This window comes from Hippoglossus stenolepis, chromosome 6, assembly GCF_022539355.2.
Source record: "Hippoglossus stenolepis isolate QCI-W04-F060 chromosome 6, HSTE1.2, whole genome shotgun sequence".
NCBI classification, from domain to species: domain Eukaryota; kingdom Metazoa; phylum Chordata; class Actinopteri; order Pleuronectiformes; family Pleuronectidae; genus Hippoglossus; species Hippoglossus stenolepis.
This window is the reverse complement of record NC_061488.1, coordinates 8532527-8559667: the sequence shown is the minus strand read 5'-3', so window position 1 is coordinate 8559667 and position 27141 is coordinate 8532527. Positions and strand designations below refer to the sequence as shown.

The 27141-nt window shown below is 42.0% G+C and overlaps 3 protein-coding genes across 6 annotated transcripts; 1 reads left to right on the top strand and 2 right to left on the bottom strand.

The window, feature by feature from the left end:
• Nucleotides 1-824: 824 nt before the first annotated feature.
• On the bottom strand, nucleotides 825-3978 carry mbd4 (methyl-CpG binding domain protein 4). 2 transcript variants are annotated; one of them, XM_035159894.2, is made up of 9 exons: nucleotides 3768-3978; nucleotides 3485-3682; nucleotides 3197-3377; nucleotides 2146-2879; nucleotides 1917-1982; nucleotides 1661-1795; nucleotides 1424-1573; nucleotides 1151-1254; nucleotides 825-1062 (listed from the first exon to the last, which is right to left on the bottom strand). In XM_035159894.2, exons 2-9 carry the CDS (start codon nucleotides 3498-3500, stop codon nucleotides 988-990), a joined length of 1461 nt encoding a protein of 486 aa, XP_035015785.1. In that variant the 5' UTR covers nucleotides 3501-3682; nucleotides 3768-3978; the 3' UTR covers nucleotides 825-987. The 2 variants fall into 2 exon arrangements, with proteins under 2 accessions (XP_035015785.1, XP_035015786.1); XM_035159895.2 differs by lacking the exon at nucleotides 825-1062 and having other exon boundaries at nucleotides 1213-1334.
• Nucleotides 3979-4030: 52 nt separating this feature from the next.
• LOC118111365 (intraflagellar transport protein 122 homolog) lies at nucleotides 4031-17340 on the top strand. Of its 2 annotated transcripts, none has more exons than XM_035159889.2 (29): nucleotides 4031-4202; nucleotides 5053-5119; nucleotides 5201-5282; nucleotides 5366-5444; nucleotides 5530-5606; nucleotides 5706-5772; nucleotides 5863-6009; nucleotides 6770-6845; nucleotides 6980-7171; nucleotides 7326-7464; nucleotides 7858-8060; nucleotides 8403-8540; nucleotides 8804-8968; nucleotides 9113-9310; nucleotides 9531-9671; nucleotides 9997-10050; nucleotides 10289-10450; nucleotides 11162-11328; nucleotides 11960-12131; nucleotides 12718-12820; nucleotides 13082-13222; nucleotides 13345-13442; nucleotides 14034-14134; nucleotides 14404-14569; nucleotides 14689-14806; nucleotides 14990-15115; nucleotides 15696-15772; nucleotides 15872-16036; nucleotides 16191-17340. In XM_035159889.2, the coding sequence occupies exons 1-29, from the start codon at nucleotides 4159-4161 to the stop codon at nucleotides 16275-16277; spliced, it is 3552 nt and encodes a 1183-aa protein (XP_035015780.1). In that variant the 5' UTR covers nucleotides 4031-4158; the 3' UTR covers nucleotides 16278-17340. The 2 variants fall into 2 exon arrangements, with proteins under 2 accessions (XP_035015780.1, XP_035015779.1); XM_035159888.2 differs by having other exon boundaries at nucleotides 13342-13442.
• Nucleotides 17341-17755: 415 nt separating this feature from the next.
• Nucleotides 17756-25374, bottom strand: wu:fl23c11. 2 transcript variants are annotated; one of them, XM_035159890.2, is made up of 16 exons: nucleotides 25013-25374; nucleotides 23610-23637; nucleotides 23383-23517; nucleotides 22342-22449; nucleotides 22100-22212; nucleotides 21528-21639; nucleotides 21391-21432; nucleotides 21124-21257; nucleotides 20950-21012; nucleotides 20809-20866; nucleotides 20486-20718; nucleotides 20249-20296; nucleotides 20115-20166; nucleotides 19820-19915; nucleotides 19700-19738; nucleotides 17756-19471 (listed from the first exon to the last, which is right to left on the bottom strand). In XM_035159890.2, the coding sequence occupies exons 1-16, from the start codon at nucleotides 25160-25162 to the stop codon at nucleotides 18684-18686; spliced, it is 2199 nt and encodes a 732-aa protein (XP_035015781.1). In that variant the 5' UTR covers nucleotides 25163-25374; the 3' UTR covers nucleotides 17756-18683. The 2 variants fall into 2 exon arrangements, with proteins under 2 accessions (XP_035015781.1, XP_035015782.1); XM_035159891.2 differs by having other exon boundaries at nucleotides 17756-19465.
• Nucleotides 25375-27141: the final 1767 nt, after the last annotated feature.

Sequence of the window (27141 nt, the reverse complement as noted above, 5' to 3'; positions counted from 1 at the left end):
TCCTTATGAGACACTTTTGTGGAGTTAAGTTTGTCAGCCCTCAGGGGCCCCCTCATGTCCTGGGGCCCCAAGCAGTTGCCTGCCTTGCCTGTTCGCAAGCGGAGCCTCTGGAAGTTATTTAATCGGGTTAGGGTAGCAGCAGCTCTCTCTCTCCCTTCAGGAGCTGCTGATCTGTCCCTAATGCTCTGCACCATTAGCTGCACACACCTCATCCCAATCCTTTTTGCCCCATTAAGACCAGGCTCTGGTCCCCAAGAGATCTACTGTTTCTTAGAAGGTCAATGTCCATGCTGGAAAAGCTCCTAGTAAGAATTAGTACAAACACACACACTGGTGTGGAAGCTATGGCTGCTGTGGTAATGAAGATTGAACTAAACAGAGTCACAGCTTGTTAACTACCAACATTATGATAAACACCAAATAGAAAATTTATCTTATGTAGTTTCATTTTGTTGTCCTGTCTTTTTCTTCTATTCGTCCACCAAGGAAGTTCAGTCTTTGTGTCTTTGTCCAGCAGGATTTAATTTTCTTCTTAAAGTTTGAGGGCTATTCACATTCAATCATAACACCGATCCAAATGACTGTACTGGCACATGTTTGAGATTTATGCTCAATCCAGTGCCTGTGCATTGACTGAGTGTTTAGCAGTGGCAACACGTGACCAAGAGAAAGCTGCTGTGTGGAGTTTAAGGTAAATATTATTACCCTGTGACAATGGGGTAACCAGAGACAGTAAGGAGACGTCTCCAGACCTCATCTACATGTTTATTGATGATACAGGAATAACAGTCAGAAGATTGGTTGAATAATTCTCTCATGAATCATTTGAACTTTTAAAACACTTTATTACAAACTGGGTAAAACTTTTTAAATAAAGGCTAACACACATTTCTATAGTATAATAAAATGACATAAACCTGAGCATAAACATGGTCATCATAATACTTCAGTTAACAGTAGTCTGTACAATTCTTTGGACATTGTGTTTCAGATTCCAAGAGTTTCATGGTTCTCCCACAGCCAGGCGTGATATTTGTTTAACATGTGATCTTTAGGTGTCACCTTGAAATAAAAAAACAAAAAAACAGAGATTATATTAATAAATATTAATGGAATCCACAAAGAGTATAATTGTTAGGATTATTCTCACCTGTCTCCACTCTCCCACACAGAAGATCCTGTAGGAGTCGTTGCCGTACTTCCCGATACCGTGCAGCTCGATGGGGTAACGCCACTGTTTAGTTAGATATTCATCTGCACAGGAGAAAATGGATTGTGGGATTTCTCTGGCCACTGGTATTTCCTCATATATCTTGGGCTAAAACCATACAAATCTGCTGATAAGACACATTAACACTACAATATTACAATAATGTGCTCAAACATTATGCATGTGTATCCAATAGTGGACAAGCACATTCACCTGAGAAACGGATGAGTGCTTTGGATCTAAGCTCATAGAGGCCAAGTGGCTTCATAAGTTCAGACATCGGCTTCCAGTCGGCCTCCCGGGTCACCTCTGCTGATGGGTAACGCTCAAAGAACTGCCACAGTGCTGGAATAGCCATCTTGCCTGGAGAATTTTGAAAAAGTAAAATACCAAACTTAGGTACAGGTTGGTTTGCCATCGAGTGTGTAATGTGTGTAAGATGGATCTTACCACTGGTCTTGTTTAGAAAGATGGTGGCAACCAGGAGCTTCCAGGGATCATGGAAAAGGGTTTCCTGAACGAGGTTGAATGGAGAACGAGGGGGTGTCCATTTCTTAAAGGCTTTCCTCCTGGGAGGACTGAGTCCTGAGTACGGATAGAGAACAAACGTGATTTTATCTCATTAATTTCAATGTTTAGTCCCACATATAAATATAAACAAGCGTCCTCTTTGCTTCTTGTATGAAAATAATCACAACATTTTTACCATCTTTCAAGGATTTTCTGCTGAAATAAGGGCTTGTTTTCCGTTTGTCTTCCGAGCTTTTGGACTCTAGGCAGACAGAAAACAATTAACAATTATGTATATATATATATTATACATGTACAGCATATACATGAAGAACACACATCGACAATGGTACATGCATTCAAACATATCAAATTGCAAAGTAAATAGAGGACACAAAGACAGATACAGCACAGATTGTACTTACTATTCTGGGAATCTCTCACTGGTGTAGAGCTGACATCACTGTCGGGTAACAACACCTCCTCTTCAACATCCTGATGACTGTCAGCATCAATCTCCAGTTCAGAATTAGGCTTTTTCTCGCCTTTGCTGTGAATCTGCATCTCTTCTTCACCTCTTTCCTCCTCTCTCTCATTCTCGCTCTCAGTGGCAGGTTCAACAGTCAGTGTCGGGACAGAAGGCTGCGAGTCTGTCTGTTCGTCCACCTGAACACTGGAAGTGATTTTCTGTTTGCTAGATGGAGCCAGTCGGAGTAGCTTCTCTCTCAGCCCGACTATCTGAGGACTCCCCTGCATAATCACATCTTCCACTATTACTGAAGGTGCAGCTTGGATGCAGCACTCCACAGTCTCCTCAGTTTTATTTCTACACACTTCTGGTAAAATGTCAGTATTAATATGGTTAAAGTCATCTGAACTCCTTACATTGTCTTCTTTAGTACTTCTGCAGGGGGAGGTGGCTCTTTTAGATTTAGTTGGAGGTGGATTCAGAATTTCCACTGCATCTTGCGTTGTCTCCTTCTGTTTTTTCTTTCTCCTCTTCGGTTTAATTTGGGTGGGGAATATTATTTGTGAAGCTGTGATGACATCACCTTTGGATGTGGTGAAATCAAAGACGTTGATGTCCAAGCTCCCATCTTCATTTTGTAGGAGGAAAGCGTGCAGGGATGACTTTGACCGGAACTTCTGCCCCTGGGGACTTCAACAACAATAAGATCGATTAGACTCTGCTCTCGTTACATCTGCAATGCACATCCAGCACTGTAAGTAATTTACTTAGGTACTTTTGAGGTTAAGATTTATATCCATCGTGCAGTATAATCAGAGCTCTGATATCAACATCATGGGGTCAGTCAGGGATCATGTGAAGAGACTACCAAACCTGCCAAGTACCCAGAATAGCTTTATACAAGTGTAACTTGGAGAATCGGTGCTGCTCACCCCAAATACTCATTAGATTTGAGAGTTTTTTCTGTTTGATTACATACAAAGAGGATAACAAGAAAACAAATTCACCTTATTATGTAGACGTCCAGTTTGCCTGCTGTCTTGCCTGCTCTCCTCTGCCTCACCTCCCTGATCCAGCCAGGGGGCATTGTGGAAATGTGGCACGAATCATCTCTGTCCTTGTGACTTTGGTTATTCATGTCGCCACTGGTCTCCAGCTGGATGCATTTAGAAAGGTGTGTTGTTGTTTCTGACCCGAATGAGGGAGGGGTGAGATGACAACCTGGAATTATTTACCACAACAACACAAACATGACATTTGTACACAGTCTAGTGTTACATAAAGTAGACAAGTACCTCCAGAGTATATCATAGATGCATCTTCTCACAGATGTGCAGGACAGATGTGGAGTATGGTGTGTGTGTGTGGTCTGATTCCTCTGTGGCGCAGTGCACGTCCACTTTCTGCAAACTCGTAACGTCTTTGCTTTGCACACAGGAAGCAGCGAGCAGATCCGAGCGACGTTGCCAGGTCGGTCGATTTTCCGCCACATTCTGGTAATTTTGTCTTTATTTATCATAATTTAACCAAATATGAATACACAGAACATATTTTTCAGATTCAGTGGAAATGTCTTACCCTTTGAAGTGCTTATCAAACATATACACGTCCAAAACCCCCGCTGTGAAACCATTCGATCCTTATGCAGAAATTAACAGAGAATTGAGACGTATTTTCAAGTTTCCTTCAGTGTTTGAGTACTCCGCTGATAGTAACCCTACATCAAGTACTACACAGCAAACAGGAACAGCGAATTCGGCCTGTTCGGTTTATTTTCCATAACATGAAGCGGGTTAGGATTATAGCTGAGGGTGGAGCTACTTCTTATTTTTCAAACCTGGCAACGCAGGACCCGAGTCTGCGCAGTGCGAGCGGGTCATGAAAACAGGGCTGAGCGTGAAGAACCGACGGTAAACCGACAACAACCTGTTGATAGAAGACCCCGGTGCTGTGTCGGTTAGCGGTGGAGATGAGGGCTGTTCTAGCCTGGAAGGAAACTATTCGTGATCAATGGTGAGAGCTTCTAACGGAGGTCACGCTCTCGACCCGCCGCCGGTGATGGGACGCGTCGCTATGTGGTTAGCAACGGTGGTTGCTATGTAAACCAGTGTTAGTAAGCTAGCTAGCAGTAGCCCCTGAGTAACTTGAAAACCGTCGACAGTGACAGTGATGCCAGAGTCGTTTTGTATTTCATTTTTCTGTTAGTATTAATGCAAGCTATTTCTCCTATCTATACTGTATAACGATAACTTTATTTTGAAATGGGATGTAACGTTAGGTTGGAGCTAACGCTAATGTTAAGCTAGCTACTGCTCGTTAACAGTTCCAGGTGGTTGCTGCACACCTTGGGTCCATGTGAATTATTTGGGTAAAGTCATATTAACATCTGTCAGTCCAGGATCAGAGTGACAACTTCATCAATTAATTCTGTGCTTTAGAAAACAATCATATAGTGCTATGACAGCAACTAAAGATAGATGTTTTTTGTCTTTCCCTTAAAAGGGCCATTAAACAATTACTACACTATAAATTAATAGATCATAACTCAGTAAGTTGACAATATTTCCTTTCATACTTTTATTTGAACCCTCAAGCTTATTTTCAGATTTGATTATTATCTATTTAAATAATTCCTTCAATTCTGTCCAAATGCCATTGATTTAATATTAAAACACACTGCAATGCACTTAACAGTGTTAATTAAACAGTAACTGTGACATTGCAAAAGGACCTCATTACTTAGTAATCCCTTTTGCCAAAACATGACTTCAGTGATGAATGGATCAGAAAAATTATTGTTGATCAACTAATCAATTGATTGATAAACTTCCTCAGCACAAATCCATTATTCTTTCTTTTGCAGCGTTTATGACCTTGCCTTCAAACCAGATGGCAGCCAAATCATCATTGCAGCAGGGCTGCGTGTCCTTGTAAGGCTTCCCTGTTTCCTTTGAGCATAGAAGTCCCTTATCTTAAGACTATATCCATCAGTATTGTGTTTATTTTTGCAGGTTTATGATGCAGATGGAGCAATTATCCAGCCTTTGAAAGGACACAAAGACATAGTGTACTGTGTGGCCTATGCCAAAGATGGTACTCAAGTGGCTTTACATTTATACACATTCTCCTTCACTAGTCATCACTGTAATCTTACTTGTTACTGTATTCTTCCCCAGGTAAAAGGTTTGCCTCTGGGTCAGCAGACAAAAGCATTATCATATGGACATCTAAACTGGAGGGTATTTTAAAATACACGTAAGTATGACTTTTTATATTAATACAATTCTGTAGTGTGTATTCCTCCAACACTCACTTTATTTGTTCATGTCGTCATCTGCAGTCACAATGACTCTATCCAGTGTGTTGCCTACAACCCTGTCACTCACCAACTTGCCTCCTGCTCTTCTGGGGACTTTGGTGAGTTCACCAGTATTTAGTCTTGTACATAATAAACCATGAACCTGCTCATATGTTAAAAAAAAACCCGGACATCTGAAAACCTTTTTATATTTGTAGGTTTATGGTCACCAGAGCAAAAATCTGTGAACAAACATAAAGTCAGCAGCAAAATAACATGTTGTGGGTAAGTAAAGCCTTTAACTCTAACTACCAGTGGTAGATTGAACATTTTGAAGAGTTGAAGGTTATGTTGAGGGGTTTCATTTGATTGCAGGTGGACAAACGATGGTCAATACCTTGCCCTTGGCATGATGAATGGAGTCGTGAGCATACGAAACAAGAATGGGGAGGAGAAGGTTAAGATAGAGCGTCCGGGAGGCTCCTCCTCTCCCATCTGGTCCATATCCTGGAACCCTTCTAAGTAAGTAGAAAAATTGATTGATATCATATCTACAATAATATATTAAATCTTATGCCTCTCTCAGCCACATAAACTCTTCCACTATCCATCCATCTCACCAAGATTGAACTGTAAGTGACTAGCTTGTATTGGGCCAGCAGGTGGCAGTAGTCAACCAGGGAGTGGTCCTGATTGTTTCTGTGAGGAAGAGTCTCATGATGATTTAGAGGAGCTGTCTCTCTTCTTTGATGCCCTCTACAGCCAAAGCCAGGAGCAAAGCTAAGACCATTACAGTGGACTTCAGGGCTTCAGAGAGTAGCTCAGACAGGAAGATGAAGGATGGTAAAGGTACAGGGGTGAAGATGGCAGTGATAAGACACAATGAAAAGATGCATCAGATATATTATGATTAATTAGCTACAGGAAATATAATTGGTCCTCAGGGTTTCTGTGTCTTGCTCATGGATGTTTTGAAAGGGTACATTTTCCCGAGCTTAGGTGGATAAGTACGTAGACTTTCTGTTTATAACAATAATGGAATTAAATAAAATAATTGGTCCTGGCATGCAAAATAACATAATAAATATTTCCATTATTAGAGAGAGGAAACAGCCTGACCTTATATCATATGAGTCATTATTATCATTAGTCTTATCACTAGGGAGGGTGGTGCTCTATGCTTTCATTAACACTGTCATCATTATCTGAACAACCAAAACCTCTTTGGTACAGTATGTTGACAATTAATATTTACACCTGTAACTTTCTTGTGTTTACACAGGGATGAGCACAATGACATTCTCTCTGTGGCAGACTGGGGTCAGAAGCTCTCCTTCTATCAGCTGAGTGGAAAACAGGTGAATATCACAAGTATTCACAAAATTCCTGAATCCATGTGCCTATGTACAAACAGTTTGGTCTTGTGATTATACACATATAAACTCAATAATGATTGATTTATTTTTGTTTTAATGTCCATTTTCTCTTTCAGATTGGAAAAGACAGGACGCTCGCCTATGACCCGTGTTGCGTCAGTTACTTCTCTAAGGGCGAATACATAGTCATGGGCGGTTCTGATAAACAGTCCTCCCTCTATACTAAAGATGGAGTGCGACTCGGCACCATTGGCGAGCAGAATTCCTGGGTGTGGACGTGCCGGGTGAAGCCTGACTCCAACTTTGTGGTAGGTCTACAGCTTGTGAAGTCATCCAAACTGCGCCAGTCTGATGATGTGTCCTGCAGGTGGCTCCTCAAGGTGTATCTCAGAACTGACAACAGCTACGGCTTTCTTTGAGGTGTTAATAGGATGTACTGCTACATTATTTTCTCTTATGTAGGTGTTGGGCTGCCAGGATGGAACCATTGCCTGCTACCAACTTATCTTCAGTACAGTTCACGGCCTCTACAAGGATCGCTACGCTTATAGAGACGGCATGACCGATGTCATTGTCCAGCACCTCATCACAGAACAAAAAGGTACACTATTGTTTGAACAACAGGAAATTCAGAGAGGACTTATTTTAATGCCACTGCAAATAATAGGTTTTATGTGTTTTGAAGCATCATTTGTAATGTGATTAAGTTGACGGAGTCAGAAATTGTTTTGAATTTGAATAGTAATTGTTTTATGACTTTCACATTATTAACAGTCTTCGAATTACTGTTTTGTAAGGGCAGACAGTCTGCTGTTTTTCAAATAACAAGTATCTCATTTTGAAAGCCTTTCATTTCTTTACACAAAGTGAAAACTAATAAGATGGAGAGAGTTTTGATGACAGAATCATTCAGTACTATGATTTCGCTTTTAATTAGAGAACCCTCATCCCACCTGACCTGCCCACTCTCTCTTTCATCTCCGTCTTTCCCCAGTGAGGATCAAGTGCCGCGAGCTGGTGAAGAAGATCGCCATCTACAGAAACCGCCTCGCCATCCAGCTGCCTGAGAAGATCCTCATCTATGAGCTCTATTCAGATGACTCCTCAGACATGCACTATCGCATCAAGGAGAAAATATGCAGGAAGTTTGAATGCAACTTGCTGGTCGTCTGCTCCCAGCACATCATCCTTTGTCAGGTTAGTCAGAGAACAAATACAACTTCCTTGATCATAAAAACAGAGCTCCCAAAATATTCATTTTATATTTAGTTTAACAACCAGTCTGTTTGTGTTTTGGATCTTTCCTGAGATAATTAGACAAACCATTTTCTGTTAGTCATGTTTGTCGGGCCAAATTCTGACTTCTTCTTCTGACTAAATTTCGTGAATTGAATGAATGAGACTAAATAAATCATTGTTTATCAAGTGTTTCTCTCTGGTGTCGGATCACACTTTGCAATGTTGAACAGAACAATGTGCTAAGATTTATTGTGTTATATGTAACTGGTCTCGTTTTCCCCCCATTTTGCTCTCATGCAGGAGAAGCGGCTCCAGTGTCTGTCCTTCACCAGTGTCAGGGAGAAAGAATGGGTGATGGAGTCCCTAATTCGTTACATCAAAGTTATCGGTGGTCCTCCAGGCAGAGAGGGTCTATTAGTTGGGCTGAAGAATGGAGCTGTGAGTATTTTACACACGTTAAGTAATTTAAATGACTAAAGATGATTTAGAAATCTCATGCTCACAAGCTCGTGGTCTGGGAATCTGAACATAAAAGAAAACAACTTAATTCTTCAAGAAGATGAGATTTATTCATATGAAGATGGGACTGCAAGTCCTAAAAACATTCCTCATTGTGTTAACATTTATTTGAACTAGATTTAACTAGCACTATTACAGATGTTCTTTTCTGATCTTGTTCTGCTGCCGTTTTTGTTATGTAGATCCTGAAGATATTTGTTGACAACCCGTTTTCCATCACGCTGCTGAAGCTGTCAACTTCAGTGCGCTGCCTGGACATGAGCGCCTCCCGCAAAAAACTGGCTGTGGTGGACGAGCACAACACTCTGCTGGTCTACGACATCAACAGTAAAGAACTGCTTTTTCAGGTCAGCTGACAGAGCATTACATGTATGACTGAGGAGCCTAACTTGGCAAAAGTCCCACTCCAGTAAAATGTTTTAAACCACATTAAAACATTCCCCTTGTGCCCTTTTATATGATAAATACCATCTCCTCTCTCTTCCCTGTAGGAGCCTAATGCTAACAGTGTGGCTTGGAACACCCAGTGTGAAGACATGTTGTGCTTCTCTGGCAGTGGGTACCTTAATATCAAGGCCAGCAATTTCCCAGTTCACCAGCAGAAGATGCAGGGTTTTGTGGTTGGCTACAATGGCTCGAAGATCTTCTGCCTCCATGTCTATTCCATGTCAGCGGTGGAGGTACCTCAGGTGTGTAGTATGTTTTCAGCCTGTCCTAGTCTGAGGACAATGACAGTGATGCATGTGGTCATAATGTAGAGATGAGAGCATATTGTTGCTAGTACCACAACGAAGGGAATAACCTTTAAAGACTGCTGTTCTATCATGTATTATTATTATTATTCTGCTGATTTCACAGTGTTGATTTTGTAATACTTTGTGACGGTGGTGTTGTTGTTGCTCTGCCCAGTCTGCGCCCATGCACCAGTACCTGGAGAGGAAGATGTTCAAGGAGGCCTACCAGATTGCCTGTCTGGGTGTGACAGACAGTGACTGGAGGGATTTAGCCACAGATGCCCTGGAGGGACTTGACTTTGACACAGCCAAGAAGGCAAGTCAGACACATGCAAACTGTTCTGACTGAGACCAGAGTCATCAACCCATTCCTTTTTACTGATATCTTCACAGGACAAACAAAATTTAGCAAAAAGCAAACTTTGCTGGCACCTTATTCTTAGGCTTCATGTAATCTTCAAAGTCTCACCACCAGTTTACAGTATGGACACGACCCATGGAACCAAGTATAAACACACGCAATGTTCCTATTGACTCTTGGAGGCAAGATTTTAAAGAAGGAGCTGGTACTACACAAGAAAACACAAAAACCTGAAATTCTTTGAGGCCAACTACTTCTTCTTCTCTTTTCCTATATTCAGGCCTTCATTAGAATCAGAGACCTGCGATACCTGGAGCTCATCAATAGCATTGAGGTAAGAAATCCTTCAACATTGTGTAAAGTTCATATTTTCTGTTTGCGGATTTCTATTTCGGCTCAAGCTGATGTCCTCAACATTAGACACGGCTGAGAAGAGATGTTTTCCTTAACAATCATGGAACTTGTATATTTACAGTGTTCCTAGACTGGGGCGGATCAACAAAATGTAATTTGTCTCGCCATTTCCTTGATTAACCACAATGCATGCCAATGTTTTTGTTTATGCTTTGCAGGAGAGGAAGAAGCGAGGTGAGGAATACAACGAGCTGTTCCTGGCAGACGTCTTTGCCTACCAGGGGAAATTCCATGAGGCAGCCAAGCTCTACAAACGTACTGACCACGAATCCAGAGCCCTGAGCATGTACACTGACCTGCGCATGTTTGAGTATGCCAAGGTGATGAAATCATGGATTGTTAACAACGCACATGCACATGTACAGCATACCTTTGTTTCGAAAAAGATCTGGAAATGGAAAGCATTGCATGTTTTGAGGGCTGTAGAACATTTTTTTTTCTTCATTATTTGCAGTTATGCCAAGTCGGGGCCCTGTGTTGTGTTCAAACGTCCCCCTTTACCATCTGTCTTTCATCTCCTCATATATCACTTCAATCTCCACATGCATCAACTGATCAGCGCACACACACTGTGCTTTTATACACGTATTACTGGTCAACACAACAAAACCTTGCACACACAGCCACAGTTTGAAACGAAGCACAAATGGAGAGAAACAAGGCGACATGAGCACTTTGATGAGGGGGTCAGTTTGAGTTGAGACACATTCATGCTATATTATGTTTACATGTGGAGGAACACTTTGATCATGTGTGGCCATCTGGTCTTACTGGCTGTTTGTTTGAGATAGAAGGGACATCAGAGGGAAAGGTGTTCCAAACGTTTTGCCTTGTTGGTTGACTCTCCTCCTACTGTCTTAACCCTGATGATGTTTTTTGCTTAAGCTGGACTTCTCCTGCTCTCCATCCCGATTACCATTAGTGTTCTGATTGGGATATTAACTGTTTGCATTACTCACTTATTTTCATTCCTTTTGAATTTCTAACTTCATATGTTAGTTAGTTTGAAACTGTGTTTTTTCTGTTTTCAGGAGTTTGTCAAAACAACAGACCCAAAGAGCACTCGGATCCTGATGACCAAGCAGGCAGACTGGGCTAAGAGCAGCAAGGAGCCTCGGGCTGCAGCAGAGATGTACCTGTCAGCTGGAGAGCATCTCAAAGCCATTGACATCATCGGCGAGCATGGCTGGGCAGACATGTAGGTGTCAATCACAGCATGAAACTGTCCTCTACTCTAAACTGAGAAAAGGCTTTGTCTAAATATATCCGACTTGCAAATGTCATCCAGGCTGCCATCGCTGAAGAGAAGATAGTAATGTGAAGTTTCTTTGTGGTTTAACTTTATCCTGAGAAACATACATGTTCAGAGACATTGGCCAAATGCTGTAGAGATAAGTGGAATGGCCAGTATGATAAACACAGATTTAAATTCTTATCCAGGGTTGAAGATTCTTCAACCATCACATACTCCTGATTTGACATGTTAATTTAAGTTGGAATATTTGTTGCATACATAGTAGCACAAGGTATCAATAACAAATATCCATAACATATATAAAAGGTGTATTTTACATGCCAATGGAAAGCTATGACAGCAACAATTACATTTCTGATTACTGGGCAAACACGGCTGTTGTCTGTTAAATCAAAACTTCCCACTGGCAGCTGAACACAGTCAGGAATCAAACCATCAGATTCAGATCGTGACCCTGACTGTTTTACATATTTTGGGGGCTCACGAGCAAAGTCTGATACTGCAGATCCCCATTTTGTGGAACATCTTCACACGTCCTCTCTCTGTGAACTCAATCCTCTCTCCACTCATCCAGGCTGATCGATATTGCTCGTAAGTTGAACAAGGCTGAGCGCGAGCCACTGGGAAAATGTGCACTCTACTTCAAGAAGCTGAAGCACCATGGCTATGCCTCGGAGATCTATTCCAAGATGGGGGACTTGCAGGCTCTGATGCACCTGCATGTGGAAACCCGGCACTGGGAAGAGGTGAGACACGTTTAGCAACACAGCAGGAACAAAGGCTCAGGACATCATGACTTATATATATATATATAGCTTGTCCTGATCACACATAAATATAATGTGAACCACACAGGACTGTGCTAAATGATCTGCTGTGGAACTCAGAAATATGTGTCATAAACCACAAAATAAACCAATTAATGGTCAGGACTTCTTCAGTTTTCTCTGGGACTCCCAGAAAAGTAAAGTGAATTTTCTAAATGAACCACAGCAGAATGCAAACAGTAAGATAATACAGCTGCCTAATTTCCTTATACAGTGACAAACTGAAACCATGCACACGACCCAGAGCTAATCATCCAGCTTTGTGTTTCTCTGAATCCATGCCCACTGAGGGAGGTGCACCAAGATTAGACAGAGCACAGACTGAGTTACAGCTGGTTCACAGAGTTGTAGTTCAAGTTGTGTGTCAAATCAACTTAGCTCATATGCTAGTCTTTGTTCTTAACTAATCAATAATATAAGAGCAAAGTTTTGACTGGATGAAATGTTTTTCTGAATAATAATTGATTAATTAATTGTCCTTTGTCTCCATCTGCCCTTTCCTCAGGCCTTCTCACTAGTGGAGAAAAACCCCCAGTTCACAAGTGACGTCTTTGTGCCTTACGCCCAGTGGTTGGCTGAGAACGACCGATTCGAGGAGGCACAGAAAGGTGAGTTGCGTCCTGTTCATACCTCGTAAAACTTGGTCTTGTATTCATTAAGAACTAAGTGATCTTGGTAAATAGCCAAAGCAAAGAGCCTTTCCTTGTTTAAATAAACTGGAAACAACAGTGTAAAAACACTACTATGATAACTTATCACCAAAAGAATTCACACACAAAAGGCCGCCACTTAAAATGGCCAGCCTTTATAGTTTCTGGAGGTCACGTAATAACAATCCACTCATCACCACTTTGCTTCTGTCATTCTAGCATTTCACAAGGCGGGGCGACAGAACGAAGCTGTGAAAGTCCTGGAGCAGCTTACCCACAATGCAGTGGTGGAGAACAGGTTCAATGACGCTGGGTACTACTACTGGATGCTGTCTATGCAGTGTCTGGACATCGCCAGAGGTGAGAGATGTCCTCAATGCACCGATACACCATCTCCAACCACAATTCGTTTTAGTGTAAAACCTGATGTATTAATTGTTCTGTACTAATCATTTTGTTATTCCTGTGTTTGTTTGAAGCAGAAGATGAAGAGCAGAGGGATGAGATGCTGAAGAAGTTTGAGCATTTTCAGCATCTTGCTGAACTCTACCACGTCTATCGCTCTATCCAGCGTTACACGGTGAGAACATGATACTTTGTCAAACTTAATCTTGATAAGAATTAACATATGGCAGATAGATAAACCCTTTATGTCACAGTAAAAACAGTTCACTTCCTGAAACCTTCCTGACCCCAATCACCATGGTAACTAGCTGCTTGATTGATCATGATGATGACCTCATCAATAGTCGTCGTCAAGCCCTAACCTACTTATAAACAAGCGAAGCCTGGTCATGAGCACTACATGGGGACCTGGCCAGTCTCAGTGTCCTCAGTTTGTTGTTGCAGCTTTCTGCTCGGATCTGGTCACAGCCCCTGAAATACAGACGCATCGCTGTGATCCAGACCAGAGCAGGAAACTTCTATATCTCACTTTAACTCTCCTGGGCAGGCACAATCGATTTGAACCATCTACTGTTAGAATAAAGTGTTGTTAGTGATTAGTAGTGTGAGATACACTGAAGCGGTGCAAAGGGTCCGGCTGCTTTTAAAATATTAAACAATTTAAGATAAGGGGAGAAAGAGAGATGAGGCTTTAAAAAAAAAAGTAAATTACAGTTTTTCCCATTTTATAATCTGTGCAAATCTCTTCAACTGTTTTCATCTTCAGGATGAGCCCTTCAGCTCCCACATGCCAGAGACGCTCTTCAACATCTGCAGGTTCCTCCTGAACAACCTCACCAAGGACAAACCACGAGGCATCTCTGAAGTGTATCCTTCCATATTAGAATGTAGTTCTAACACTGTATAAGATCTTGAGCAAATATGTTTACAATATAGGACTGTGGAGCAAGTGGTGAAACAGAGAGAGAGGAAGGGAGAAAATGGAAGAATTGGTGCCACAGCGGAAACCATGCCATGGAAGCCCAGCCTTTACGAAGGAAACCAGGCTGAGACTGAAAATCTTTGAACTTAGATTTATACGCTTAGCTGATCTGCACTGGACCTCTTACATAAATTTTCCTTGACCTAATCATCAGTAACACCTTGTATGCCTTGGTCAAGCAGAGTGAAAAACTTGGAGCATATAAACTTGCCAGGTATTGTTATGAGAAGCTCCAGGAGTTGTACATTCCCTCTCGCCTCCAGGACTCCATCGAGCTGGGCAGCGTCAAAATCCGATCTAAACCTTTCCACGACAGCGAGGTGTGTAGAAGAGTTGGATGTACAAGTTGGTCTCAAACATTGTTCAGAACTACTCTTTGAATATTAGAGCTGTTATCCATTCATGTATTGGTTAATCTTCCACCATATGTGCACTGCAGGATCTGATAGAGGCCATGATGTGCTACCGCTGCTCCACCAACAACCCCCTGCTGAACAACCAGGGGAGTGTGTGCATCAACTGCAGGCAGCCTTTCATCTACTCAGCTTCTTCATATGGTCAGTGAAATGTGCTTTTTTCATACCATTTTACCTTTTTTTATGCTTAAATTTCTTTCAAGGATTTCACATTTTATTCTTTTATGGCTGTGTTATGATTTGTGAAACACTTTGTAACTTTCTTTTGAGAAGTTCTATATCGATATATTATTGTGTTTTTAATGGGTTTCTCTTTGTGCACAGAGGTGCTGCCTCTTGTTCAGTTCTATCTGGAAGAGGGCATCAGTGATGAGGAGGCTGTGTCTCTTATTGACCTGGAAGTTCCTCAAATGGATGACAGGGATGCAAACCAGCCAGATATGGCCAATGGTATCCTTTGACCACTGCTGTAACATAAATACACACAAAGTAACAGATGATTCACGTGCCTTGTATGAACTCTGCTGGACCAGAGAGTGCGTATCTCGGCCCTGACACACTGCAGATCTGTTCAAAACGAAGCACGTGACTCTCATTTGCCTTGTGACAGTTCTAAGAAGCTGTTTAGTCTGCATTGGCCTGGATTCTGTGCTGGTGGGTAAGCTGTCAGAGCTAAGTCATCTTAGCTCTTGAGCTAATAGGGTTAGCGAGGCTCTCCTGTCTCATCTTAATGACACTAACCCTCTGAGAGCCGTAGCCACAGCCCCTAGTGCAGGGATTAACCTGCATTAGCCGGCAGACACTCAAGGGCACTGAGGTCTGCTCTGTTCTCCCAGAGCCACGACGTGACTGACAGGTACGACTGATTGACAGTTTGAACACTCTCACTCTGAGAAGAGTCTCTGAGGAATCATCTTGTCAGGAGATTTTTCCTGTGTTGAAAATGTATAATTACAGAAAAAATATATAACCATTAAAAATATGATGTTTTTATTGCTTGGGCTATTTGTTCTTTAACAACACCAATCAGAGATGCAGTCTTTGAGGCTGGATGAGGCTGCAGATGAAGCAGAGGACGACCCATTCACTGCCAAAATGAGCTTTGATGTAAGTAAAAAGACGAGGTGATTAATATTCCACCAGCTGGACAAGGTGAACGGACGGGTCCATATTAAAACATGGATGTGTTTCTGTGTGTCCAAGCAGCAGGGCGGCTCGAACTTTGTCCCCATCAAGGTGAGTCGCTCAGCGCTGCGCTCCATGAGCAGGAGGGACGTCCTGATCAAACGCTGGCCCAGGCCGCTCAAATGGGAATACTTCCGCTCCCTGCTGCCAGATGTGAGCATCACCATGTGCCCCACCTGCTTCAAGGTGCAGTATTTACAACATTCACAGCTGACTTGACCTGTTGTGATGTTCTTTTGCTGTCTTTTTTCTTTTTTTTTTTACAGTAACACTGTTTTATCTTTTCTTCTGTCATGTTGCTCAACTGCTATAATTGTATTATGTGTCTGTTTCCTTGTAGATGTTTCACAGTGAGGACTATGAACTCCTGGTTCTTCAGCACAACTGCTGTCCGTACTGTCGCAGACCCATCGATGAACCAAACTGACCTCCCTACAACTACGGCAGTGAATCTGTTATGTATAGGGGGGGCAGAGTTTCTTGGCAGCAGAGAGACTTAACAACAAGCAGCTCTTTTAAACATTTCATATTTATGACTCCATGCTGATGAGGCTGTGGCCCAGAGGCATTGTTTCCAGGTTGCCCATCACTCTTTGTCCCATTCTTGTGAACATCCATCTCTCAAGAACACCTTGAGGGGATTTACTCAATGTTGGTACTGATTAGATCTTGGTGGTCAAAGGTCAAGGTCACATGTGACCTCACCAAACATATTTTTTACCTTGTGAACGTGATATTTCAGGAACACCTCAAGGGAAGCCTTTCAAATTTGCTATAAAACATGTTCATTATCACTCACAGATAAACTGATTAGAATTTGGCGGTCAAGTGACCTTACAAAACAAATGTTTGACCTTGTGAACACAGCATTCGAGGAACTCCTTGATAAAATGTCCTTAAACCTGGTACAAGTGTTCACTTGGATTCAAAGATGAATTGATTAGATGTTTGCGGTTGAAGGTCAAAGGGCAATGTCACAGTGGCCTTATGTTCTTGTGACCTTCCATTGTTTTCATGCAGTGTAATACAGTTGTTACTGTGATATACTTAGACACCTATAGGTTTAATATCATGTGAATGTTGAGCTTCTTGAGCTGGAGAAATACCTGTAATGTTTGTGTGTTGGTCATTACAGAGTTTAAGAAAAGTGCCCATCAGCCAATCTACTCTATTGGATTATTAGGATCAGATTACATAGAGATGTCACTGATTATGTCATCATTTGAAAGGGAATGTGAGTGTACAGTGTAAAATATGTCACTATGAAACATATTTATTTAAAAAGACACTACTTTGACCTAATAGAGTCAAACTATTTGTTATGTAGAGAATGTTGTTTATTCACAAAGGCCAGATATCTGCCAACAAGTGCATTCCACAGACTCGTATACTGAAGCTATACTGTGTTTTATAACATATGTCACCTGTTGTTTAGTGATGAAAATGTATTTTTATATTGACACAAGGAAATAAAAGTCTTTTCAACAGAAGTATTTGGGCATTTTTATCATAGTTATTGAAAAAATGGGATTTGTATTTTGTCCACTCTGATTTAAATCACAGCCACTTGTTCCCTCTTTGCCTCTTTCTACTCGCTCCTCATGTCATTCTGATGATGCATTGATGCACACGACAGTAATGATGGGGTTTGAGCAGCCATATCTATAACCAATTACTATGAAAATACTTAACATATATTTATAGAAAAGTGAACAGCACTCAACCAGGGCAGGAAACTTATGACACTGTGGAGTTTAAGGTCAGTGCACACAACATGAAAGATTATTACCCTGTGACAATGGAGTAACCAGAGACAGTAAGGACATGTCTCCAGACCTCATCTACAGGTTAACAGATGAAACAGGACAACCAGTCAGAAGACTGATTCAAGAAGTCTCTCATGAATTGTTTCAACTTTTTAAACATTTTATTACAAACTGAGTAAAACTTTTAAATAAAGGCAAACAGTGATATTTCTAGAGTGTTACTGCAAAGGGATACTGGAGGTCACTTAATTACATCATAGTGAATGTAGTGCAGCAGGGTTGTGATTTGTCTGTTAAGTTGTTTGAAAACATTTCAAACAATCACTGGTTGGCTTTTATTTCAAATACAATTCTCAAATGTTATTGCCATGTAGTTATAGCTTCTCGCCAGCGGGGGCTGCTGCAGCCCTCTCAGCAGCCCTTCTTCCAGCGTCCTTGCATTTACATTAACATTTAACACAGCACAGAACAACATGAGAGTAACTCCAGCAGCAACAAGGTTATTCTCTCATAACTCATTTGACATTGATGATTTCATGTGAACATCAGTCCAGTATCACAGTTCAAGTTGAGTGTTTGGTGAAAACTTTGGTGTTTTTCTTTCCTTTTTGCAAGTTATCGAGTTACTTTTACAAAAGGTTACAAGACAAATTTCGTACCTTTTTGATTCTGAAGATTGTCTGATGTGTGTGTTAACTGTGTCTCTTAGGGATTTAATGCATGGGCAGTCAGAAGGACCGATACTAGTTAATAAGCACACTCAGAGGTAAAGTTTTTGAATTAGGCTTCTTTCCCCACAGACCACTTAGTAATGAATCATTAATATTTTTCTGTGTGACTTTTCTTAGTGTTGATTTTGAATGTTATTCACTTTAATTTCTCTGGAGCAGCAACAATAACAACTCAGCTTCTTTCTGCTGCCAAACACGTGCAGGAAGCTCTTCTCCCCCTGAGGCTCTGACCAGCCAATGGAAACTAACAATGATTTTCACGAGTCTCCCTGAATATTATTTCAGGTTCTTTCAAGTCATTACTGGCTGCTCATCATGGGACGTCCTGTCCTGCTGTCAGACCCATTCCACTTCACTCGTCTTGGGGCTTGTGTCTGGGCTGGAGGGAGGCGTAATAAGACCTGGCTGCAACGGCACCATTTCTCCAGACTCTTCTAACCGAACACAGCTCTGGGACATCCCTGCAAAGCGTAATATTGTTGTCCCTGCTGTGAACCCAGACAGGCCTCTCGCCAGAGCTCGGGATGCCACCCTGAGGCCGCCTGCCCGCTTCCGTCTGGCCGAGGCAGTGGCCATTTGCCGAGCTCCAGCCAGCTCAGTCAGAAAGCCCAGGCTCTGGGAGGGGAGGCTGTAGACGTGAAGGCCACGAAAGAGTTCTGGCAGTGGCCACGCGACACCTTGAGTCTCTGGTGGAAGTGATTCCAACTGTACCAACATAAACCGCTCCCCCGCGCGGCCCTGTAAATAGTCTGCTAGAATGCAGCTAAACGAAGCACTGAAGACATCCACACAGGGAGAGGAAGCAGGGTTGCTTCTCCCTGCCTCTTCTTCCTCCCCAAATCTATTTCTCTCCCAGCTCGGAGCTCCCCATTCTTCCGCCTTTATCCAGGCGGCCTGGGTTAGAACTAGCACCACTTTGCCTCCCTGCCGCTTAAGTCGGTCCAGTCTTGAATGGAGCCAAGGGACGGGGCCCAGGACGCTGAGCTCAGCCTGGCTCCACAGGTCCAGAGACACACTGAAGCCCAGGGCCTGCAGAGACGAGCCCAGGTGGCACATCAGCCCCGGCAGAGCCTGGTTACCACCGGGTGGGTACAGCAACACCACATGACCACCACCCACTGCACCTGACACAAAGGGAGATTAAAACCTTCAAGGTCAAAGGAAGAGTTTGACATTTCAAGATGTACAGTTTGCTTGTTTTCTTTCTGGATCAACACTTCTCTCAAAAACAATGCTAAACAGCAGCAACAGTCTTAAATATAAGTGATACTTTAAACACAAGAACATTCATCTTATTTCATTTAAAACTTAAAAACAGTATAAAGGGGGATGCAGAAAATAGTGGCACAGACCTTTCACGTCGTCCTCTTTCAACCATCGCCACACGTGGCCTAAAGGAAAAACAAAGCCCACATTGAGGTCTTCTGATGAGGTGCTATTAATATTTAATGACCTACAAATATTTAACTGACCTTTTAGAACCCCTTGTATGAAATAGGCTCCGAGTATGGCCATACATATCAGCAGTAATCCGATGAGGAGCGGCAGGCTCCATTTCCATCGAGATGCTGGAGAAATGAATGAATTATGAAGCACAGTCTTTCTCAAGCACATTAAACAGGGACTGCAAAGGATTTCAATCACTGGAGAGTGACCAGTGTTTGATCACTTATTTACCAGGTAAGAATAAAAAAATGCGGTTTGTTTGATAAGAGTTAAACATTAACATCACTTAATCTTGGTCTGAACGGTAATTCATTCTCTTACTTGCAAATGGACACTGGGGCTCTAAGTGTGTCTCCATCCCATGTATCTTTATCTAAAAAGAAGTAAAGGAGTTAGTGGGAGTACAGTATTTATATTTTAATATGCCTAATATTAGAAAGTAAGTCGAGTATCACCTGGACACAAAGCAGAGGGTGTGATGACACATTGAACTCTCCTGTTTTCTGTGAAGCAAATTAATCATTAAATAAATTGAGAAAAGCATTTACAAGTCACTCAGGCCCATCATTCCCATTAAATTCAATCAAGCTCTACAAATGTACAAACTTTTAGAAATCTTTTATAAAAATGCAACGTTAAACAAAGTGACCAAAAAAACAAGTCATCATGTTGTTCTCCTGGTGTTTCTTTACCCAGTGTCTGTAGCGCGTTGCCATCCAGCCTGCATGTGTGTGGTTGTGCAGTCGCTGTCTGGAGCCGGTCACCTCCTCACACCGGCCTCCTGACAGCTCTCTCTTGCACAGCCACACCTCTGCCTCCAGTCTGCAGGGGGCACTCACGTTCCAGCTCAGCCCTGTGCCACCCCCCCACATCGGAAACTCCTCCAGGGACACACTCACATTGTGCTGCATTCTTTCAAGTGTGTCTGAAATAAAAGGAACGTAAAATAAAGGTGGGTTTCGATAAACGCTGATAAAAGAAATAAATGGATCTGAAAGTTGACGCCCTTCTTTACCATTTTGGTTTTTGAAAGGACAGAATTCTCTCCGAAGCGCTTTTCCCTTCCACCACACCTGAAAGCAAATTTGTTCTGTATTATCTTCGAATATAAATATCTGTAGCTGTTTTTTTATTGCTTATCACACATGTACGCTACCTGGAAGCACAGACACGGTGCGACAAAGTTTGAAGATATGACCATTTCTTTCTCGCCTTTGGGCTGCAGAGGTTAGAAAAAGGTTACACAGATTCATGCAGACACTATCAATATTCATATTGACTCGTCGGACTGATATGATTACATCGTATGGATAATTCAGCACTGACTGACCCATGCAAGAATCTCTCCGGGTATTTCGTTCCAAATCATCTGATACATGAGATCATCGTGTCTGGCATTAGCGTTTTCCAGGTGGAGGAGGACCACGTCTGTCCTGGGGTCCGTCTCAGCTCGGAGTCTGGGAGCTGAGTCAGAGACAAGTCAGACTTCAATCCCCGCTGAGGTGCACAGGTGTCTTTCTACATGTATGTGTGTTTTTGCCAGCACTGACTCCCATGTGCATAATACACACATGCAGTATTTCAGAGTATCTCTTACCATTGCAGTCCTTAACATGCGCCTCCAGGTTCATGGAGCAAACTGAAAGACATTGGGGAGATTGGCTGTTCAATAAAAATCACACAAATGACTCAATTCCGCGCTGTCTTTGCTTTCATTGCAGCAACTGACCTCACCTTCTTCTAAAGGTGGGATCGAGATATTTTGGACGTTGTGCGTTCCCTTGGAATGTGCGTAGACCTGCACCACAACAGGACTGTCAAACCTCACCGCCTCCGTCAACAGCAGCTGGAAACATAAAGAGGAGTTCTAGTATTTTTGAACCCGGGCCCTATGGTAATAAATGTGGGTGTGTAAATTCATGGTACTAACAAAGACTTTTGGAATTGGTTCAGTAGACTATAATTAACTCTTATTCCTTTTTATCTTACTTTTATTGCAACCATATTTTATGAAGTTAAATGGGACAGCTTCTGACTCTGCTGCCTGTCAGAGTAAGTGTTTAGTTTAAAAAGGCACAGAAGTAATGATGTCTGATCTACTGAGCGGGTCACATGGCTTTCATAGTGATGCCATACAAGCCAGTAGCCAGTCAGAGCCTCGGCGTAGCTTCAGGTTCAGCTTTTAACGTAACGTTTTTAACGACTAAAAGGCGGAAGCTGATAACACGTCTGACAGAGCGTGAAGGAGCCAACGGAAACAACAACTACACAAGGTAATTCATTCACGAGTCTCCAATATCATCTACCTTATGTGTGGACTGTGGAGAGGTGTGGACTGAAGTGGAGCGGCTCAGTTTGAACTTTAGCGTCTTCCAGATCTCGCTGTGGCCTGGAGAGCTGAGACACACTTTCACCAGAGCTGTAACACACAGTGGAGGAGAAGAGGAGAAATGAAGTGTAATTGTTATTTAAAAATATTATGAAAAGTAAGAAAGTGGGATTAAATGTGTGACTTTGTGTGTTTTGGGTTGAGCATTTAGTTTTATACCTGTTGGTTGGAGGAGCACATTCTGACCACTTCCCTCCCCCTTTGAATGACTGAATAACTCCTCTTCATCGCCGTGTTCCCCCGACTCCTCAGAAACCTCTTCAGCAACTGTACAGGCAATGAAACCACAGTAAGTAAGACATCACGGAACGCAAATTGTTTAAGACCACGACAGCTGAAACGTTGACAGAGGAGCAGCAAGGATAAGGCGGCCACAGGAATCGGCTTTTCAAGAAATGATTTGACAACTAGAATGACACTCAGTCGAGCACAAGGCCCAAAAGTCCCCTTTAAAACTACATTTAAAACCACTAGATCTGGAGGTTTCATTTGGATCCGCATCATAATTCATACACTCAGGAATATCAGAACCCTAAACATGACAGAATCTCACATTGTAAAAGAAAGCGAAAAATAATTCCTGATCCTTTATCTGGATCTACTCCAAAATATTAAGGGTTCTTCCCTGATGCATACCACATCCTTCCTTCTTCTGTGGTAATCAGCTAAACCTCTAAACCCAAACTCTAATTTTAGCATTCTCCTGTTATCAATCAAACAAAGCAATCATTCGTGTGGTTACTTTAAACAGGTTCATGTCCTTGCGTAAGCTAACACACCCAACATGAGGGCGCACCTGGTACTCTATTGGTTGGGAGATTTTGAATGACACCGGAAATGTTTCCAGGGGACCCAAAAAAGTGACGAACCTGCCTGTAGCTCAATGCTTTGTGAGGCTATTGATGTCTGCTGTATTGTATTTGCATGTGTTGTGACTTTTTGCAGCGCACGTGTTGTCAAATTGAGTGGCAGTGCATTGAGCTCTCTCCACCACCGTATATTTGAGGGGTTTGAGTGAAAGCGTTACAAAATCTGAGTATGAAATCAACAACTCCTGCCCTCAAACCTGAAGACACACTCTTGAATAAAGATACGGAAGAAAATAAAAACACAATCCAGTAGTTTTTGCAAAATCTTGCTAACAAACCAACAAACAGATGAAAACATTACTTCCTTGGACATGATTCCTGACAAACGTACCTTTGACTGTGATGATGATTCGCAGGCAGGGTTCACAGTCCTGTGCGTCCGAGCAGCGCAGCATCACTTTCAGCTGCATGAGTGTAACATCCACGACGTCATTGGGATCAGGCAGGGCAGCAGAGAACTGAGAGACTGATGACACAGAGATGTTTGTCTGTTTTAGACACACTACACACTGTGTCTGGTGTCAGGTTAACATGCACTCGTGTTGATTGTGTTGTTACCTGACTTCACGTGGCAGTCCCACAAACCCTGGAGAAAGACAAGATGCTGATGAGTGTAACTAACAAAGCCCCCCTCACCCATAATAATATCTCATGAGTACTTCAGTCAAAGAGTTCAGATCCTCCACTAAATAAATCTACCATAAGTTAAAGTTTGACGAGGGGGTTGGGTTGTACAGTTATTAACTACATTTTTATTTGCACATGTTTGTTTGCACATTCTAAAACAATTGATGACACATACTGTACAAACAGTTGATTCTCTACTGAAACTGCATTATCTCAGCAACAAAGGATTAATTATCAATAGATTAGTTATTTCAAGTTATGCCTGATATTCTTCATCAAGATCTGTTAATTATTCCCTGAGAAATCTTTGAAAATGTCAACAAAAAAACCAAGGTTATGGCTTTAACTCTATTCTTTCATTACCTCAGCTGAGGAGGTTCTGTTTTCGCCTGCGTTTGTTTGTTTGGTTGGTTGTTTTTGAACAGGATCATTAACTAGTGGGCGGCTCACAGCGAAACTTGATGCAAGGATACTGTGTGTTAGTTTCATGTTGTGTTGTTTTTGACATGCCTGGTCTGTTTGTTGTATTCTATACAGCAACAAAAATGAAAATTTGCATCATATTAATAATAATCCGTTGTCTATGAACTTTAGGGCAAGTGCAATAATTCACTTTTATTCTGCATTTTTATTCTGGGTCTTGCGTGATATGTCTTTGTGTACTGTTTTGTTGTTGTTGTTGTTGTTGTTTGTTGTAATATGTACTGTGCTGCAGCTGCTGTAGCACTTTAGCCCAAGAACAATTTCCCTATGGGAGAATAAAAGTATATTTTAGTATTTGAGTAAATGAATGACCTCAACGAGGGCAGGGTTGTTCTCTGGACAGTCCGTCATACTCTGCTGTTGTGTTTGGAGGATTTCTCGCTCTGCTCTGACACAATGTCCAGATTCAACTGGAAACTGAGCGGGGGAGTAAAGTGTCCTGCTGGTGCTCAGTGGTAAATAAGTAATGGGCATTAAACTCTGATCTCTCTCTGTTTCTCTGTGTTGTTTCTCCTGATCCAGCACAAAATCCCACAGCCTGCACATTCAGTTCTATTATTATCATCACCATGCATCAACTGGATTTTCATCTATAAGCAATAATACAGAAACTTGGTCACATTCATTCCAACAACTGGATTGCAAACAGGATTTCCACTTGGCTTTCTGTGTTGACTCGTCAATGTCAGGTTTGACGATATAATACACGGTGGTTTAACAAATGACCTGATTAAACAAACAGATACCATCAGGTATGTGAGGTGTGTGCCTGTTGGAGCCATCAAATAAGTCACTTTACAGCCATGGCACCAATGTAGAGAAGCCTTTAGATCATCATGGTGACTTGTTACCTCGCTACACATGAGGTCCGGTGCGTCCTGCTCCATCATCTCCAGCTCTCCGGCGGACACCAGCAGCCTGAGGCGCAGCTGGAGCAGCAGCAGGAGCACAGAGGAGAACCGTGGCCCCCGGAGGTGGTGGAGGCGCAGCGCGGAGGCCATGCCTTGGAGAGCGGAGCGGCCGCGCGCTTGGCACAGGGAGCTTCTCTCCCCGACGCACGTCTCTTGTCCCCCACAGCTGGAGTCAGTTCATCCCAGAGGCAAAGAGAGGAGACCGTAAAAACCAGTGGATCCACCCCGACGCTCAGCTGAGGCATGACAGCTCCGAGTTCCTCCGGGAGACGAGTGATCTCAGCTCGGCTCTCCACCGCAAAATGCTCCTTTCGATGAGTGACAGCTCGGGAGGTGGGCGTGTCGCTTTTTCCAGTGTATTTCTGCACCGGTGAATCATTACAGATTAAACCACAATGCACTCCTTTGTAAAGGGGCATTGAAAACTGGTGACTGATTGGTGAGAAAGGAACTTAAAAGTGCATCAGATAAACTTTATATAGATTATCTCTGTAAAGATTACGCTAAAATAACAGCAACATTTCAATATATTTAGCTCATTAATGTTTTTAAAAAGTTGTGTGTATTTTAGATGGTGGATTTAAATTTAGATTCAACATTTAGATTCAATATTTATATTTAATATTTAGGTTTAACAATTAACATTTAGATTTGGATTTAACATTTAGATTTCATATATATATTTAGATTTTAACATTGAGGTTTAACATTGAACATTTAAATTTAGATTTAATATTTACATTTAGATTTAACATTTAGAACAAGTGTAGGTCAAAAATCACGTAGATTATCCCAAAAAAGAATTATCTCACATAGAAAAATACATAAACTAGAATGGCAAACCTCTGCCAACAGTCGGCTTAAATGCAATCAATCACATTGCACACACTCAGTGTCCTGGATCTGCCCCTTTGTCTGCACCTGTGTCAAACCTTTGACGTTTTCTTTCTTGGCTCATGTCCCATCCTTCCCACACGTTTCATGGAAACCCCTCCAGTAGATTTCGCCTCACCCTTCCAAACAAACAACTAAACCAACCAACCAACAGACTAATGGACATGAGTGAAACACACAACCTCCTTGGGCAAAGAAAAACTGCAGCTTTTATTTGTATAAAATCTTTTTTTCTTCCCATTGTGTGACTGTAATCTTGTATCAATACACCTCGTTGTCATTCGGTGTAATCAACACCTTGAATTTACATCATGCCTGCGAGTTTAGTGAAAGTGAGAAATGTGTGCAGTTGTCACATCAGAGTGAGACACTGTCCTGGTTGTGATAACAACCGGCTCTCCAAACATTGAGTTCTGGGCATGATGTGTAACAATCCACTTCCTGATTAATCCTGTCGAGCAGGTCTTCCTCTGCACTTCACGCTCAGGTTGTGAAAAACGAAAAAGATTATGAAACACATGCTGTATAACCAGATTTCAGTAACATACAAACCTTTTTGTCTCAGTCAGTTTGTTAATTCAGAGATTGCTTCTTTTTTTAAAACAGATGCCATACAAACATGTATTATGCCAACAGTGGTAGTATCTTAAAACTTAAAATCTATTTCAATGATGATGAACAAATCTTTCTTCAAGGGGCCGTTTAATGTTGCTTTGCAAAAAGTTGACCGTTGAACTATGAAGGCCCCCCATCTGGGAAAGTATCCCCATCATGGTTTTCTTGCTGTAACGCTTTTGAGGTAATGTCTGTAAGTATTATTTTTTCAGTTGATAATATTTGAATAATACAGTTGTTAGTCTGAGTGGCGCAGAGGTGCAGAGCTTGCATCCCAGCAAGTTCAACTCCTGGGGACTTTCTGTGTTTGCATGTTTACCGACGGTTGAAAGATGTGCAAATTTGGGGTAAAAAATAATTGGTGATTTTAAATTGACCTAAGTTGAGAATGGTTGTTGTCTCTGCATGTTTGCCCTGTGATTCGCTGCCTCTTGTGACACTTAAAGGTTCACTGTGTAGAATTCAGTGAAATCTAGTGGTAAAAGTTGCATGTTGCAGCTGAATAGCCCTCACCTCACCCTCCCCTTCCAAACATGAAGAGAACCTGTGGTAGCCTTCAG